Source organism: Coturnix japonica, chromosome 13, assembly GCF_001577835.2.
Source record: "Coturnix japonica isolate 7356 chromosome 13, Coturnix japonica 2.1, whole genome shotgun sequence".
Classification (NCBI taxonomy): Eukaryota; Metazoa; Chordata; class Aves; order Galliformes; family Phasianidae; genus Coturnix; species Coturnix japonica.
This window is the reverse complement of record NC_029528.1, coordinates 2,682,067-2,697,441: the sequence shown is the minus strand read 5'-3', so window position 1 is coordinate 2,697,441 and position 15,375 is coordinate 2,682,067. Positions and strand designations below refer to the sequence as shown.

Genomic DNA, 15,375 nt, shown 5'->3' with positions numbered 1-15,375 from the left:
GGGTACAGATCATAAAAGCAATTAATTGGATACTTACTACTCAGAGCAGTTGAATTCAACTGCATTAAATGTCTGCTTTGCCAAGATGCCACTGACTTTCACTGAACTTAAGCACTTGCTTAAAGCCAAGCACCTGCTTAAGTACTTCATTTCATCAGTGCCAAAATCATCACTGTAGAAGCGTATGATTTTTTGATGTCTAGTTATCAAATTTTATGCAATATTTGAGAAAAATCTACCATCAGAGTACTAACATTTGGTAATGGCAATTTGACACCATCTGTGATATTGCTGATACACACTGGTTCATATAGAATGCTGGTTCTGCCATCTGTGTTTATGCTATAAAAATAAATACAGTACATGCAGTTTTGTAAACCAATTTTGACTAAAGCTGAGGGAGAGATGAAAGACTTCAGCTTACAACAGAAGGAATTGTGACTGTTTACTTCTGGTGCTTCATACAGATTTCTTCCCTGCTTTTTAAAAACGTTACTCATTTTTTCTTGGAATCTTTACTTTGCAAAAATATTTAGAATCTCCTTTATCTACACTATTCCTTACCAACTCACCACTGAGCCACATAAACGGTGCTCACAAATAAGTTGCATGTTTATCTCAGACGTCAATGCACCCCTCAGATCAGGTTAGCATCACCCCATGGGCATCTACGTGCTACCCCAGAGAACCTGGCTGCCAGAAGAGACTGGACACAAATCAACTTCCCCATTAGTGGATACCCAGTTTTCAGATTCCTCAATAATATGGGTGTTCCTTTAATAAAATAACCAGGATCCTTTCCTGGACCAGGCCTGTAACCAGCACAGAATGTGACAGTGGTTCTTGTTGTTTGTTTCTATAGCAAAATTTACTTCCCCTGTCAGAACATTTGCATTTAAAGTAAGGGACAGCTGCTCTGGGTAATTAACAGCCATCTTCAACAGAATCCTAATGAGTTAATGACTACTCTAGAATACACCCCGTGTCTGAGAAATATTGACATTGGTGATGTGTACCAATACTGTATTTTATTCTCTCAGTGTGAAGGAATTATCAGCATTTCACACTTGATTAGAGAAACATCAGCTGCTTTTATGAGTATTTTCTTGGATTTATGATGTAGTCTGGATCCCCCAACATTTGAGTTGCCTACAAGGACAAAGAAAAGTTGCTTTGAGTTGAAGTTATTCGATGTGCTTTTATGGATTTGTAAATCCTCAGCATCAGCCCTTGTGCTTCCATTGTCCTTTAAAACATATCCTGATGAACCTGTCAGAACGTCACATGACAAATGGAGGGACACTAAGATGGTGAAGGGCCTGGAGCATCTCCCCTATGAGGAGAGATTTGGGAACTGGGTCTGTTTAGCCTTGAAAAAAGAAGGCTCAGAGGGGACTTGATCCAGGTTTATAAATAACCTGAGGTGTGGGAGCCATAGTGGTGAGTCTGGTCTCTTTTCAGTAGTGCGTGGGGATAGGACTAGGGGTAATGGGATGAAACTACAGCATAGGAAGTTCCGCATGAATGTGCGGAAGAACTTCTTTACAGTGAGGGTGATGGAGCACTGGAACAGGCTGCCCAGGGAGGTGGTGGAGTCTCCTTTTCTGGAGATATTTAAGACCCGCCTGGACACCTACCTGTATGATGTGGTGTAGGGAGCCTGCTTTGGCAGGGGGGTTGGATTCGATGATCTCTAGAGGTCCCTTCCAATGCCCTACAATTCTGTGAAAGTGTGCTTTCTCTTTCTCTCTGCTTTTCCTTGGGAATCCTTCTGTGTCCCTGACAGCACCCAGGGGATGGCATGCAATTGGTGTGGTAAAAGATCCCTATACATACAAGGCCTCACCTGTTGAGGTATAAACAGTGTGAATCAAACTTTGTAGAGCTGTTATTGCATCCTGTCTGGCAGTCTGTCAAAAACATGAAAAAAGTCACTCAGAAGTGGCATTGTGTAAGCAATCTCTGATGACCCATTCATTAAAAAGCTCAAATAGAGCTGGGCCCAAAGTTATGAAATGGCACAAAATGTCTTCTTTACAATTACTCAGAAACAAAGCTGTAAAGAAAAGCTTTGATTTACCTCTTTTCCAGCCTTCCTTACCAGTTTGTGGAACTCTGAAAGCTCCAAACTGATCCAATTTGGGTTTCATTGTTAGCAGAGGTTAGCTGAAAAATAAAATGTATAGCAAGAATAGCTGAAGGTCACACAAGTCATAACTCCAGCAGGGCAGCATCCTAGTACTTACTGTAGCTCTGCTTTAAACTCTGAACCAAAGCAAGATCATCCCTAGAACAGATTTACATTCTATGAGATTACTGCCTTTTTCTCAGACATTACACAAATTTCCACAATCCCCAGTATAAATGTGTTGCCTTTGATGTCAGTCATGAATTCTTGCTCTCCAAAATAAGCTCTATTATAGTTATGATTGATAAATTACTGTGGCAAAGTACAGCTGGAAATGGGAAAGTCTCTGTAATCATGTTGTTATATTTTAAACCTGTGTGATTTCTAATCTAAAACATTCAGGGGGGATAAAGGAATGTCTGTCGATTGTTTGCTGTTTTAATCACAGATGCATTCTTTTAATGCTAACGAGAGAGTTATGTTTCACTTTCGTCCCTTACTAGCTGTTGTCAGTGCTGGCCATGGATTGCCTGCAAAGTTTGTGATCCACTGTAACAGCCCAGGCTGGGGCTCAGACAAATGTGAGGAGCTGCTGGAAAAGACAGTGAAGAACTGCTTGGCTCTGGCTGATGAAAAGAAGCTGAAATCAATTGCATTTCCTTCAATTGGCAGTGGCAGGTAAGGCCGTTACACAAACCCAATGCTTCATCTCGACTACATTTTCTAAGTGTAAGAGTTCCTGTTAGAAGTTCCTGTCTCTTCTTGCATACAAAACCCATTTCTACCACGCTAACTTCATTCTTCATTGATTTCAGTTCCCCAAATTAAACGTTTCTTTTAGGATCCTCCAAGCTGCACATGGAGCCTGTCATATTTTCCCAGTAACAGTTAAACTTTGGAATGTCCAGCTTAATCCCTGCAGTCTTACAACATAGAAAAGAGCGAAAGTACCTTTTAAGAGTGTATCAAATTGAGATAGAGAAGAAAACATGAAGAAATAGAGCCTATTTCACCTGGTTTTAGCATGTAACTAAGCCGACTGCAGTTTTGGGATGGCTAGAAGATGTCTTAACATTTGTTTAAGCTTTCACCCCAAATCCATAAACTAAACTCCACAAAGTTTACATCGTGGGACTCTTTCAGAAAGAAAAAGTTACTGTAAAAGTCTTTGCCAAGATTTTTAAAGCCTAAATCTGAAGTTCAGGTTCTCTAGGTTTGTGCAGAACACTCAGTGCCATCAGAAAGTTGGATAACGTTCCTAAGAATCTAAATATAGGCTAGAATTTTGACAAACTTAGATTTGGGAAGAGGTTTGGAACACATGGCCTCTGATGGCTCACTATGAAGACCAAATCTATGCTGAATTACACAGTGGTATATTTAGCCCTAAACAACTGCTGCTTTCTAAGTTGCCATGAAAGAAGTTGGCTGATCTTCTGCAAGAACATTCTTCCCATGGTGCCATCTTGTAGTGCTGGATTCATCTGTGCATGTTCATTGTAGGACAGAAAGCACTGTTTGAGAGTGAATAACTATAAAGAAACAGAAGTTTCACTAGGATAATAAATTCAAGTGTTTTACATCAGAAAAAGCTCCAAATAAGGCTGTTTCAAGTTGGTGTCATTTTACAAAGTTTGCTTCTGTTACTTAAACTGTGGAGTGAAGGATCCATACTGACCTGTTGAATTGATGGCTGTTGGTTCAAAGACTGCTCAGTGAAACAAGCAGCTTTTCTGCAGAATAATCCAAAATACCCAAACTAGGCTGTTCCATGAACTGCTCTTCTGGAGAAGCTGTGCCGTTCCATAGACTATAAAGATGCTAAAGAGTTCAGTACGTAGGTGCATACAGCAAGGCTATGAGAAGTGTGTTCCACGGATCTCTCTCTTTTCTGGAGGGTGCCCATTTCAGACTGTTGTTGCAAAGCAGTTAATTGATGATGGGAGATGATGAAACCCTGAATAATCATAAGACCCATGTTCTGTAATGGAATGCAGTTACTGAAAGGCAAGATCTGCGGCTGTATTCAACTTGGCATATGCATGTTGCTCTTACTCAAGCCAGTTGAACTGGTGCTTTTAAAACATGGAGAGAAATTAACTGGCACAGAGAAACATACGTTGTTTATTTTCCCTTTCTTCTTTAATTAGAAATATTCAAGCATAAATTAGTTTTTGAGAAAACAGTATATTCTGACAGTGCTCCTTACTTGTTTTTTTATGAAGTCAGAAGTGTTAAAAAAGTAAAGCTTTTGACAGCAAATACCAAAGACACCACATGTATGCAGCTGTTCTAGTACAGACATCTGTCAAGCAGACATCACCCAATAAATCCACATAAACAGTTTCATTCTCTTTTATAGTTGAGGAATGGGATTACATGAGGGCAGTTCAAATAAATCATGGGGGAAAATAAAATAGCATGCTTGTAGCCTTCAGTGGGCCAGATGCACGGCTACAGCCAACTTGTGGCAAGCACAAACTGGGTGCTGTACAAGGGTAGCCTGGAGTTCAGTCTGGTAGGGCCAGCAGTAGAACACAGAAAAAAAGAGTTTGAGATTGAAAATAAAATAATCCTCAAAGCAGGGATTTCATCCTGAGGCTCTGCCATTGGACAGAATGGCCACCAACTTGGCTGAGTTCTCCAACAGCCATTTCACGAGACCATAACAGTAGATCACTGTAAGAGACTTCTGTTTCACCCTGCAGCCCACACAAGGCCACTGGTCAGTATCTCACTTCTGATTTTCCTCCTCTCTATCTGCTTTTCCCTCCCTTCGGCAGGTCTTAAACAACTCATTTTATTCAGCTTCCTTTTGTGCACGCCTCCCCTTGATCAACCTGCTCTTCTCTCTTTCACCCTGTTGAGACCACCTTGCAGGAACATCAAGGAAGTGGAAGCTGTATGGCTTCAGAATCACTTTAAGCAATTCAGAAACAGCATATACCTTGATCTTTATGTTCTCCTTTGTGACTGATCCTTCTTATGAGCAAAATTCATCAGATGTCTGCTCTGTATATGCCAGGATGCAGCATTCATAAGTAACTAGCAAACAACCAGATGTGGAGGCACACTGACTCCATGCCCTTTTCTCTGTGTAAGCCAACAGTAGGAAGCAGCTCTGGTATCTCAACTGCTGTCAGGTCACACAGCTTGTTCTCACCAGGCAACTCAAGCTGCTTTGGAATGTTTTCAGAATGCTTTTCTTTTTTCTCTTCTGCTCCAATAATGGGGGGAAAAAGTTGTCTTCTTCAGAAAAGAAAGAAACAGATGCACTATTCCATGTAACCATTTCTGAAATACCCAAGCACTGTCTTCAGGTGGCACATTACAGACAGCAGTACTACAGAATTTCTCTTGGAGTATATTTTGTGGTAAGGTAACATGCAGTAAGCTGTCCATGACACAGGCAAGTTGACTTTCTCATTTTGTGTCCTGCTGCATATGATGAGAGTGAGAGCATAGCAAGGTTTTCAGTTCAGTGCTTCAGTGAGCAAATACTAAGTCGTGGTGCTCCTATTAATGGCAGAGATTAATTGAGCTCAACTTCTATTCTAGGTTTAAGTTTTTGAGGAAACTGAGAAATCCATTGATCTGTACGATCTGAAGTTAATTAATATTTCCCTATGTTATGAGTCAGTATTACAACTTCAGTTGGCTCAAATGGAAGGCTAAGTTAAAGGTCGTCAGCTTTCTGTATTTTACTTAACTTCATAAAGCTTCCTTCAAACTGTGATTATTTCATTTCTTTTTTGATGTTTGTTCCCCTTGGAGATGCTCACACCCTGCTGGAATTCAGCAGCAGAGCTTCTGTTCACAGAAGAGTCTGAATTCTGGAAGTTTCTTAAGTCATACCATTCCTATCACTACCACTTTCCATTAGCACAATGAGTGCTGAAACAAAGATACAGCTCTGAAAGCTGCTAATTACTATAACGTGTAATATGATGGAAATCACAGCAATGACAACAAAGCATCGGGATCCCTTGCTGCAAGCGCGTGTTCACTCAAACACAACAGCAGTAAACACAGAAATAAGAGAAAGCAGCTGCTTACCTTCAGAAGGCCTCAGGTACACCAGGATCTACAGAGAGATGCCATCAGTTTCACTGCCAGCCTTGAAATGAGGTCTGGAAAGGGGTGGATCCTGGCTCCAGCCCTTCCATTGCTCACTACATTGCATGCACCTGAGCTCCATTGGGTTGGCTCTGCCTTCTCACCAGGTGCTCCATCACTGCTTCAAGTCCTGACTTAGCAATTCCACTACAGATGTAGCTGTATGGTTATATCTCTTTAGAGGTTGGTTGAATTGATGGGGACTTGTATGGAAATAGTTTCTGTGAAGATATTGTTCTTAACTACAATGAAGAAAGGAGAAAGAAGATATGATTTGTAGTAAGGCAAAAGCTTGGTAGTGATCTACAGAGAAACAAAAGTGGATGATGTGAATCACGCTTATCAAACCTATCACAGACATGTTTGTACTGTGATTTCAAGCATCCATATCATCCAGTGGCATACTGCTGCTGCTGCTGCTCTCCATGGCTCCCCTCATGGCAGCATTAATTTCAGGACATCTTCCAGTTTGAGCTTCCGTGCAGAGGATGCTGGCTCATACTGCTTCCAGGTGACCAGTAGCAGAGTGGGGTTATTGGATAATCCTGATAGTACTTCCATAGGGCTTGATCTGCCCTCTGTCACTGACACTGAGCTATCTCTTCCTCCTTCAAAGCACGTGCAGCAGGAATTTCCCCCTGTCATGTGTAATATTAAGCAACACACACACTTGAAAGAAATAACATGAACAAAATAATTAGTTCCATAGACTGCCATACTGTGGGCAGCAGCTGCATTCTGCTGACTTCCAGGTGGCTGTGGTTCTAGTCAAAAACAGCTCTTGGTTTTTTCTTCTTCTAAAAATACTGTAATAAATCATGGGGGGGAGGGAGGGTTAATCACCGACTTATGGAATTACAAGGAATAGAAAAGATAGATAGAAAAAAAATCCTGCTGTTTTCAAAATTACAACTGCCAGAATTGCAGCAGTACCACGACTTCTTATAAAGCTGTTATAATTGAGATCATGGCTTTGTTGAGTCCATTCTACTTTTGCTGGACTCGTTTTCTCACTGCCAAACTACTAGCACTCATTCTCTCCACTTTCAGCCTGCAGCAAGACCGTGCAAGTCCCTTCTTTAATTCTATGCTGTATTGTTAACCATGAATAGCAGGAGAGCCATGTTGTACTTCATCTTCTCATGCTTCTTTTTCTGCACCAAGTTCTCTTTCCCTTTTATTTTTACCTCTTCAGGTTTGCTGTCAGGTTGGGTTTGACTGTGCGGCTCTCCTGAGCTCTTAGCTGTCTGGCCACTGCTTTACCTGTCCGCTAAACCAGAACAATGGAGCCAGCAGATATTGAAAGGTTCAACCTTTTAACATATGTGGATTCTGCGTTCCTATTTTAGGAATGCTTTCTTGTGTTTGAACATTAAGTCTTGCCTAAACAAACAACTTTGTAGCTTCTAAATCAGATGGTAAACACTAGCTTCGTAGCTTTAGTTACTGTGCTGCATTAGGGGAAAGCCTGAGCATTCCATGCAAGTTTACACTATCAAAAGCTTGTTCAGCAGGACTTGATTTTCTTTCTTTTCTTCTTTTGTCTCTCCTACTAGAAACGGTTTTCCAAAGCAAACAGCTGCGCAGCTGATCCTGAAAGCCATCTCCAGCTACTTCGTGTCAACAATGTCCTCTTCAATCAAGACGGTGTACTTCGTGCTCTTTGACAGTGAGAGTATAGGGATATATGTGCAGGAAATGGCCAAACTAGATGCCAACTGAGCATAGAAAGCTGCAGTACCAGCCCCTTTCTACCCTTCCTCTTCTCCAAAACCTTAACTCCTCGTGAAACAGAACATCCCTTATTTTAAATTTTGCTCATCTAGGGAAATAAAGGTGGTTTTGTTTTGTTTTGTTCTGTTTTGGGATTCATTTTAGTTTTGTTTTTTACTTTCTAAACTGTTTTATGTTGGCACTGATAGTTGGCATTACTGCTGTTAATGCACTGTGTACCAGGCATCGTCTGAACTTAGTGTAATCTAGGAGATTTTATAGTTTTATTTTAATGAAGTATGGGTTGAAGCAGGAAGCTGTTAGGAAAATGTAGTCTTTTACTCGTGACAGAAACAGGCCGACCCTATTTTGTAACTGTGTTGTGGTGCTTTATCAATACATCGAGTGGCGTCCCTTTCATTTTTTAAAAGAACAGATGCTATAAACCTAATTTGTGTTTGTTTATTGTCTAAATGATAAATCTGGAAGAAAAAGATGCAGAGACCCTCTTGTCCTTAATTATATTTACAATTTTGAGATCGTGTGAATTGATTTAGTAAAATGTTTGAACTGTTGCTGTTGGTGTAGTGGAATTTTTCTCTTAAATCTTTATTATCTTTTGAATTCAGAGAAGTTAGCTGTCAGTATTACAGCAGGTCTCAATCAGTGGCCCGGAATCTTGTCTGGAGATACTGGGCATCTTATAACGCACTGAGAAGATGTCTGCAAACTCAGTAGCTGTCACAACTGACCCTTTCTTCTGTGAGCATTTGGGCTTTCCTGATGGTGCTTCAGATCTCCCATAGAAGGAGCTGACTTAATTGGCTGCTTAGTGTGAGAGGTCCCAGCCTTTAAAATCAAGTAAGGCCTAGGGTTGTTTTGAACTAGTTCCAATCATTGAGTATAGGGTTTTTTGAAGCCATTCTTTATTATTTCCAAATCTTTATGAGCCCAGTTTGTACTGGTTGCCATATCGCTTGCACAGCTGAAATCCATACCAACATAAACCTTACGGAAGCCACTTGTTTTTTGTACTTTGAGAAAGGGAAGGTTACACGTTCAAAAGCATATGAATGCTCTCTGAAGAGGAAGCTCTTCCTTTGAAGTCTTTAGCCTGCCTTCTCAATAGTAGGCATACGTTTTCCATTTCTATTAAAAACTTCATTTGTTGATGAAAGAGCCCTTTGCATCCCTCCTGAGTGCTGATCCAGAGCAATGAATGGAAGATATCTGACTGCTTTCAGTAAACTCGGGACTCAGTACCACGTATTAAAAGCAGGTAAGCTTAAGTTCTGTCGAGTGTTCGTTTTGTTTTCTTTTTGCGTAGGATTGTGAATACTTTCAGCATTTGAGGGAAGTGCTGCAGAGGAACAACAGTGACAACACTGGAAGGCATTTAAAGAACAGTGCTCTTCTAAACAAGCAGAGTTAGGAGCAGAGAGTGGATGAATTCCGTGCATCAGACACGTGAAGTGTTTGACCATACGATGCAATTTGTTAAATTATAGTGTCAGTCTTTAACAATAGCAGCTCCAGCAGCAATAAGGCAGGTACAGTTCCTTACCACTGAGTTGTGAATGGCATATTCCTGCCGTTGTGTTGGTCCTCATACAGAAAACACGAAGCTGCATTTTGCACAAATGTCACTAGGTGTCACTGAAAGGATTGAAAAGCAGAGAAGAGCATGGAGGAGGGGGGTCCTGAGGGGACACCTGGGATGAGAAGGACCCTTCCTTGTTCATTGCAGAAGGAACGGGCACATCCCAACAAGTGCGTACCCAACAGACTGCAGCTTCTTCGTCTCTTTACACATTACAGTAACACATTTAATCACTGGTATTTTCAGAGCCTTTAGAAATACAGCCTGCAGTGGTATTTAACAGATCTTTTACGCTGTTACACAAGATGAAGAGATGTCAACTTTGAACTGAGAAAATCTCAAAGCAAACTGTGCCATAATTCAAATGACATGGACTTGTTTCTTCTGGCTGCAGACCTCATCTACTTCTTCAGCTTCTTCTGGCTCTGTGTACAGTTCACATCATCACTTGTGATGTGCAAAGTTTGTTTTGTATGAATCCAGCCCTTAATTTGCAAAAGGACCCGTGAATATCTCCCACCTGATGAGGATCCGAGCTCTCAGCATCATGTTCCAGAGTAAACAGAAACTGTTATCAATGCTTCTCATGTGGCTGTGAGTAATGGAATGCCTTGCTTCTCACAGCAGGCAGAGTCCCGATCTGAGAGCTTTAAGAAGGTCTCCATTCTCATTATAACCCAGCTGTGGAGCATCACTTACAGTGAGCATCACTGCATTCTCCTTTCGTACAAATTCCAGAGCATCCTTCTCCTTTGTGGCACACATACAAAAGCTCCTAAACCCCCAGTGCTTCAACTGACTACTGTGAATCGCCCACTGTCCCCACAGCCTGGAGAACATTGCTCTCAAGTCCTGCAACCCAGCAAGCTGTGCAAGGAAAGCAGAAGCTGAAGATCCCAAAACAAGCCTGAACTTGGCCATGTGGTGCAGCCCCAGCACATTGTGGTGTAGATCTGATAACCTGAAAGACACATATCTGGTTACATGTATAACAAGAAAAACAGAAAAAAGTTGCTGCTAATGTGTACTGGGACCGAAACAACATCACTCTGGGAGTTGTCTTCCGTGTATTTTTAACAGCATGAACGTGCCATATGCAAAAATGAATTAATCATTTAAGGAAGGCCACACACTTAAAGACTCAGTCAGTTTGTCTTCACTGCTTGTTCTTTCATTGCTGCAGTCCATTAGGGAACTTATCTGAAAACAATGGTTAAAATGAATGTTCTCTGCAGCCAGCAGCATTTTCCATCCGCTGCCTCAAGTCTTGCTTTCCACTGCTCTTCTGCTTCTACTCCGCTGACTTTTCCTCCTGTAGGTAATTCGCTGTAATACTGTCCTTTGGGTGAATCAAAGATTGCGGTACTTTAGCAGTTCCCTCTAATTCTGTAGGCTATCATCCTGCCAAAGCTTTTTTCATCCTAAGTTGTCAGCCACTATGATTAGCTGAGCAGGTATAATTACCCCACCGCAGTCATGGTCAGGTTGCCGGGCTGGCTTTCAGATGCAATTAGCTGCTGACAGAAGCGTTACTTTGCCCCTGAGAGGAAGTAAGCAAAAATGCAAATCTGGGGTCTCTCTCTTTTCCCCATTGAAGGGGAAGAATTCATAATCACACTGCAGCTCATCTGCCTCTTTGAATCCTTCCTTCCTGAAGTCCTTTTTCCCCCCTGGAGAAATGGAAGCAATGAATAACAACATTTGTGTAACCTTTATTTTCCTAAAGCAGTTGGAGGAGGGCAGAGTATTTGGTAACCGCAGTGCAGATGTGTCTTCTGGATGATTAGCGCCGTGATGGACAGGTTAGACTTTCAGTCTCATGTTACATTCCACTGGAATCAGCCCTCCATCCTTCATGATTAATTTAAGATTCAGTAACAAATCTTGCTACATTTCCTTCAGCTCCCTTCTAGATCTCAACCTTTTCGGAAGTTTGGATTTAGCATTCTGGCAGATGCAGAGCTGCAAGCAGGCTCCTACCATCCACATCTGTCCTGCAACCCTGACTGAGATCACCCCCCTGTTCTCAGATGTGCCCTGGGCAGAAGTCTGAAAACAAACCTTCCTGCTTCGTCTCTTCCTGCTCCACTGCCTCCTCAGGCATCCAGCACTGCACAGAGTTTGGGGCATCTGGAAAAGTAAAGCAGCCAAGCAAAGACTGATCTTGATAACCACGGGTGCCAGGAGGTACAGAAATACGGTGGGGGCTGTCCCTGTTCTGATCCCTGTTTTCAACCCGAGGATACAAATACCTCTCAGTGGTATTATTATAACCACAAACATCCGCTACAAAGCACACAGTGTCACTTTCCAATCCCATGTTCTGGTTCTCCTGCACTGCTTTTCCCCAGGTACTGATCATTCTTTCCATAGAGCAGAATTCATTAACATTCTGATCATCCATTCAGTGACATCTCTTCTCTGCTACAGACTGTGAGGACATTGCACAGGCTCCATCTTTAAACTGTCACACAGCAAAGTAATGAATGCACCTGATGGGACAGCATCAGAGCGTCTGTTCTTCGGAGGTTTATCATGAACAAATGCTTCCATGGACAAGATAACTGTAAAATATCATTTTATGATTCCTTAGGAGCAGCATCATGGCTACAATTACTGTATGAAAATAAGAAGAGATGGGTATCGACAGCGAGAAGTGAGAGCTTCTCATCTTTCAGCCTGCAGACTTACTGCAGTAAAACAGCCAAGTATTTGTACAAGTGCAAGGAGGCTGGAATCTGACTCACAAGGCATGAGCAAAGCACTCTTAGAAATGCTTATTTTCCAGTCAAAAGGAATCAGGAACTCTTTGGTCTGTGACCTCTCCAAAGCCAAAGTGTATACAGCCAATGAGTCTGGGAAATTAAGAATTCAGAGAAGGTACAGCAGAAGGTAAAAAACACAGATGGGATGTAGGTACCACATACAGGCTGACAAGGGAGAGCATTCCTTGTTAGCCAAACAAGCAGAAGTCTGCAGAAAAACCAGGCTCTAATTTCCCCTATGTTTGTTAACCTCAAGTTTTTGTGAGCTCGTTTTCCCTTTGATCCCAGCTAAAATTGGGTTTCCAGCCTGAAAAAATAGGAGCTGTAGTTGCCTGGCCACTCAAAGATCAGGTCTGCAGCCCATGGAAACTAGTCACATACTCTGCTCTGTGCTGGTTTTGCAGAGGACAGTAATACCTACAGTTGTAACAGCAACTCAGAGGGAGCAGCATAATTGATAGGCCTGAAGAGCGCAGGTAAGTAGAAAGATTGTATTTATATCCCTGGCGTGAAACCCAATGGGAACCAGACTATTGCACACTGGCTAAAGTGCTTCAGAATTGCCACCAATTCCTTTTTGTGTTGAGTTCTTCAGAGATTTAGTTCATTCCTCCATAGAATCCCACTTAATGCCTCCACAACTCATGTTTAACCATTATCACTAGCACCCGGCTCATAAATGCTTCTTCCTTGTCAGATTCCACGCACAGGAATCAAAGGGAGATGATGCTGCTGTTTCCTAATGCAAAGCAAGGACAACATTTCACAGCATAGCCCTCCAAATCCCAACTCTTCCTTTTTTTTCCCCCCCCTTTCCTTTTACCAGGCTGGTTAACAGGAGAAATGTGATATTTCTGTACCTTGAAATGACCAGCTTCCTTCGGCTTCGGAGAATAAATTAAAGTTGAGCCAAAGTACACCTCAGCTGCAGCGATGGGCAGATTGATTTGCTTTCCATCTGGGAGATTAAATTCCACTGCCAAAAAGAAAAAATGGCACCAGCATAATTAGCTGTCAGTCAAGTTGCAAGAAGACAGACTATGTGGGATAATTGAAAGCCCTGCAGCTTCTCATTACATACTACAGTAGCCCTATTTGCAAATTTCCACCTTGAGGAGGTTCCCCTAACGCTGTCAGGTTTGTACTTACTCCTCCTGGCACATTCTTCTGATGTGAAACAGGAACACTGGGCAGGGATGGATTAATTTTAAGTAATTTTTGCTTAACCCAAGTTGCTGATAATATATTTGTCAATAGCCCCTGACAGCTCTGCTAGGCTTTAATTGCACACAGATCCAAACCACCAGAAGGACATGGTAGGTCTTCACATTCCTTATGCCCAGGAGATGCCTTTATAGGCATAGAAATCACCTTCCTGCCTATTTCTTTCTTTTCTCTCCATGCAGGATCCCTCCCCCGTGGATTCTTTTATTCAGTGAATTGCAACTCATAATGAACCTATCAGCATGCGATATTATAAATATAGATTACATATAAAAATAACCAACCTTCCCCCTCCCTCGTTTCTTGAGTTTTGAGCATGGTTTGGCAATTGCTGAGTGTACATAAAGCATTAGGGGAGCCCAGCAGATCTGGAGGCTCTTCTTGGTCCTCCTAAACCCATATGGAGTATGCAAAACATTCGACTTCTGAGCATAGCAGGGGCAAGTATGGACCAAAGCATTCTTTTTGGCTGAGTGTGTGTACTTTCTGTCACCCTTCCTTGCTCTCAAAGGGAATCAGGTCCATCTCTCTTGCTAATATTCCACTTTTTAACAGGAAATGATGACTGCCAGCTCAGGCTGAAGGCTTCGGCCATCCTTTGCTCCCCCAGGGAAGAGGCAGGGCTGTGCCACCTGCCTTATGGCTGGGCATTCTCACATCATGTCCACACTAATGCACTTTCATGCCAATGAAGTGGAGGTGGGAGGGGATGGGGGAGATGCTGCGGGCTTTGGCTGCCTTTGGCAGCTTCAGAGTTCTCCAAACCGGAAAGGTTACTGCTTCCCACAGAAGAGGGAGCCAGTGTCACACCTCCCACATGGCTCCGAAACCTCCGAGCTAATAAAGCCTGGTCTAATACACTAATAACTCTTAAACCAGAGCTTTCATTATAAAGAGTAATTTATGTTCACCTTTAAGAGCGCCACAAACCTGAGCCCTCTTACAAGCAGAGATTTGCCTCTTTGCTCCCAGCTTTGAGGAAGTGCTGCGGGGAGGTTTTCCAGATCTGGTAGGGACTCATTGGTAGGGACTGGGAGCCAAGCTGGGAACAGAACAGGTGGCTCATAAAACACTAACACTCAAGCCACTATCTCAGTGCCACGGTGTGGGAGACTGGCTTGGCACAGAATAGCAAGACAGAACATACAGAAAATGGTGCAAAGCTATTTCTGGTGATTCAAGCTCTATCAGAAACATAAATGCACCGATCTACCCCATGTCCAGAGAGAGCAAGTTAGGATTTGGCTTCTCCTCGTGTATGGTAGGAAATATTGCCCCTCTTGTCTGTGTACAACGGCCCTTTATGATTTATGAGACAGTCCTCTTTTTTTTGCCTCAATTACTCACTTCAAAAGGGAGTGGAAATGGGACATTCCTCGCCCTAATACTAAATGCATGTAGTCAATAAAAAAGAGAAAAAACTCTGAAAAATATTTAAAGGGAGGGTGCTTAAGTTATTGCAGCCCTTGGGAACATTAATGTATGTGCCAACAAGTTACTGTATGTGGCTTTAACATGCTTATTTATTCTGCCGTGCTATAAAACTCTGTCTTAAATATTGCCAAAACCTGTTTGCCATGGCAACCCCTCATCACACATGTGTTCCAGTACCACTTACAAGCACCTTCTTAAAGAGAAATACCCAGCAGGATGAATGGTTTGTGACCTCCAGGGCATTTTACAAAGTTTTAAGCACCCAAGTAAATATTACTTTGGGCTGAAATATTTCTCCCATATATCTCCTTCCCCCCCGCCCCGTCACCCGCACACCCCTTTTTGAGTAGCCCTTTAAGCAGTGAAGCAAAGCCTGTTCCCTACTCAATCCTCTC

The 15,375-nt window shown here is 42.2% G+C and overlaps 1 protein-coding gene and 1 long non-coding RNA gene across 11 annotated transcripts in view; one reads left to right on the top strand and one right to left on the bottom strand.

Annotated features, from left to right (window-relative positions):
* Nucleotides 1-8,532, top strand: part of LOC107320185 (core histone macro-H2A.1) — a 43,123-nt gene extending 34,591 nt beyond the window's left edge. For all 9 annotated transcript variants that reach the window (XR_001558155.2, XR_004308884.1, XR_001558156.1 and 6 more), the window contains 2 exons: nucleotides 2,632-2,806; nucleotides 7,801-8,532. Coding sequence is in view for 4 of the 9 variants with exons in the window: in XM_015875822.1 (XP_015731308.1) it covers nucleotides 2,632-2,806; nucleotides 7,801-7,966 (341 nt within the window). In the remaining 5 variants the exon portion in view is untranslated. The remainder of the gene's footprint in view (nucleotides 1-2,631; nucleotides 2,807-7,800) is intronic.
* Nucleotides 730-7,409, bottom strand: LOC107320186. Of its 2 annotated transcripts, none has more exons than XR_001558160.2 (4): nucleotides 6,185-7,409; nucleotides 2,081-2,166; nucleotides 1,847-1,910; nucleotides 730-1,149 (listed from the first exon to the last, which is right to left on the bottom strand). It is a non-coding gene; the product is annotated as an uncharacterized LOC107320186 (long non-coding RNA). The 2 variants fall into 2 exon arrangements; XR_001558159.2 differs by having other exon boundaries at nucleotides 2,102-2,166.
* Nucleotides 8,533-15,375: the final 6,843 nt, after the last annotated feature.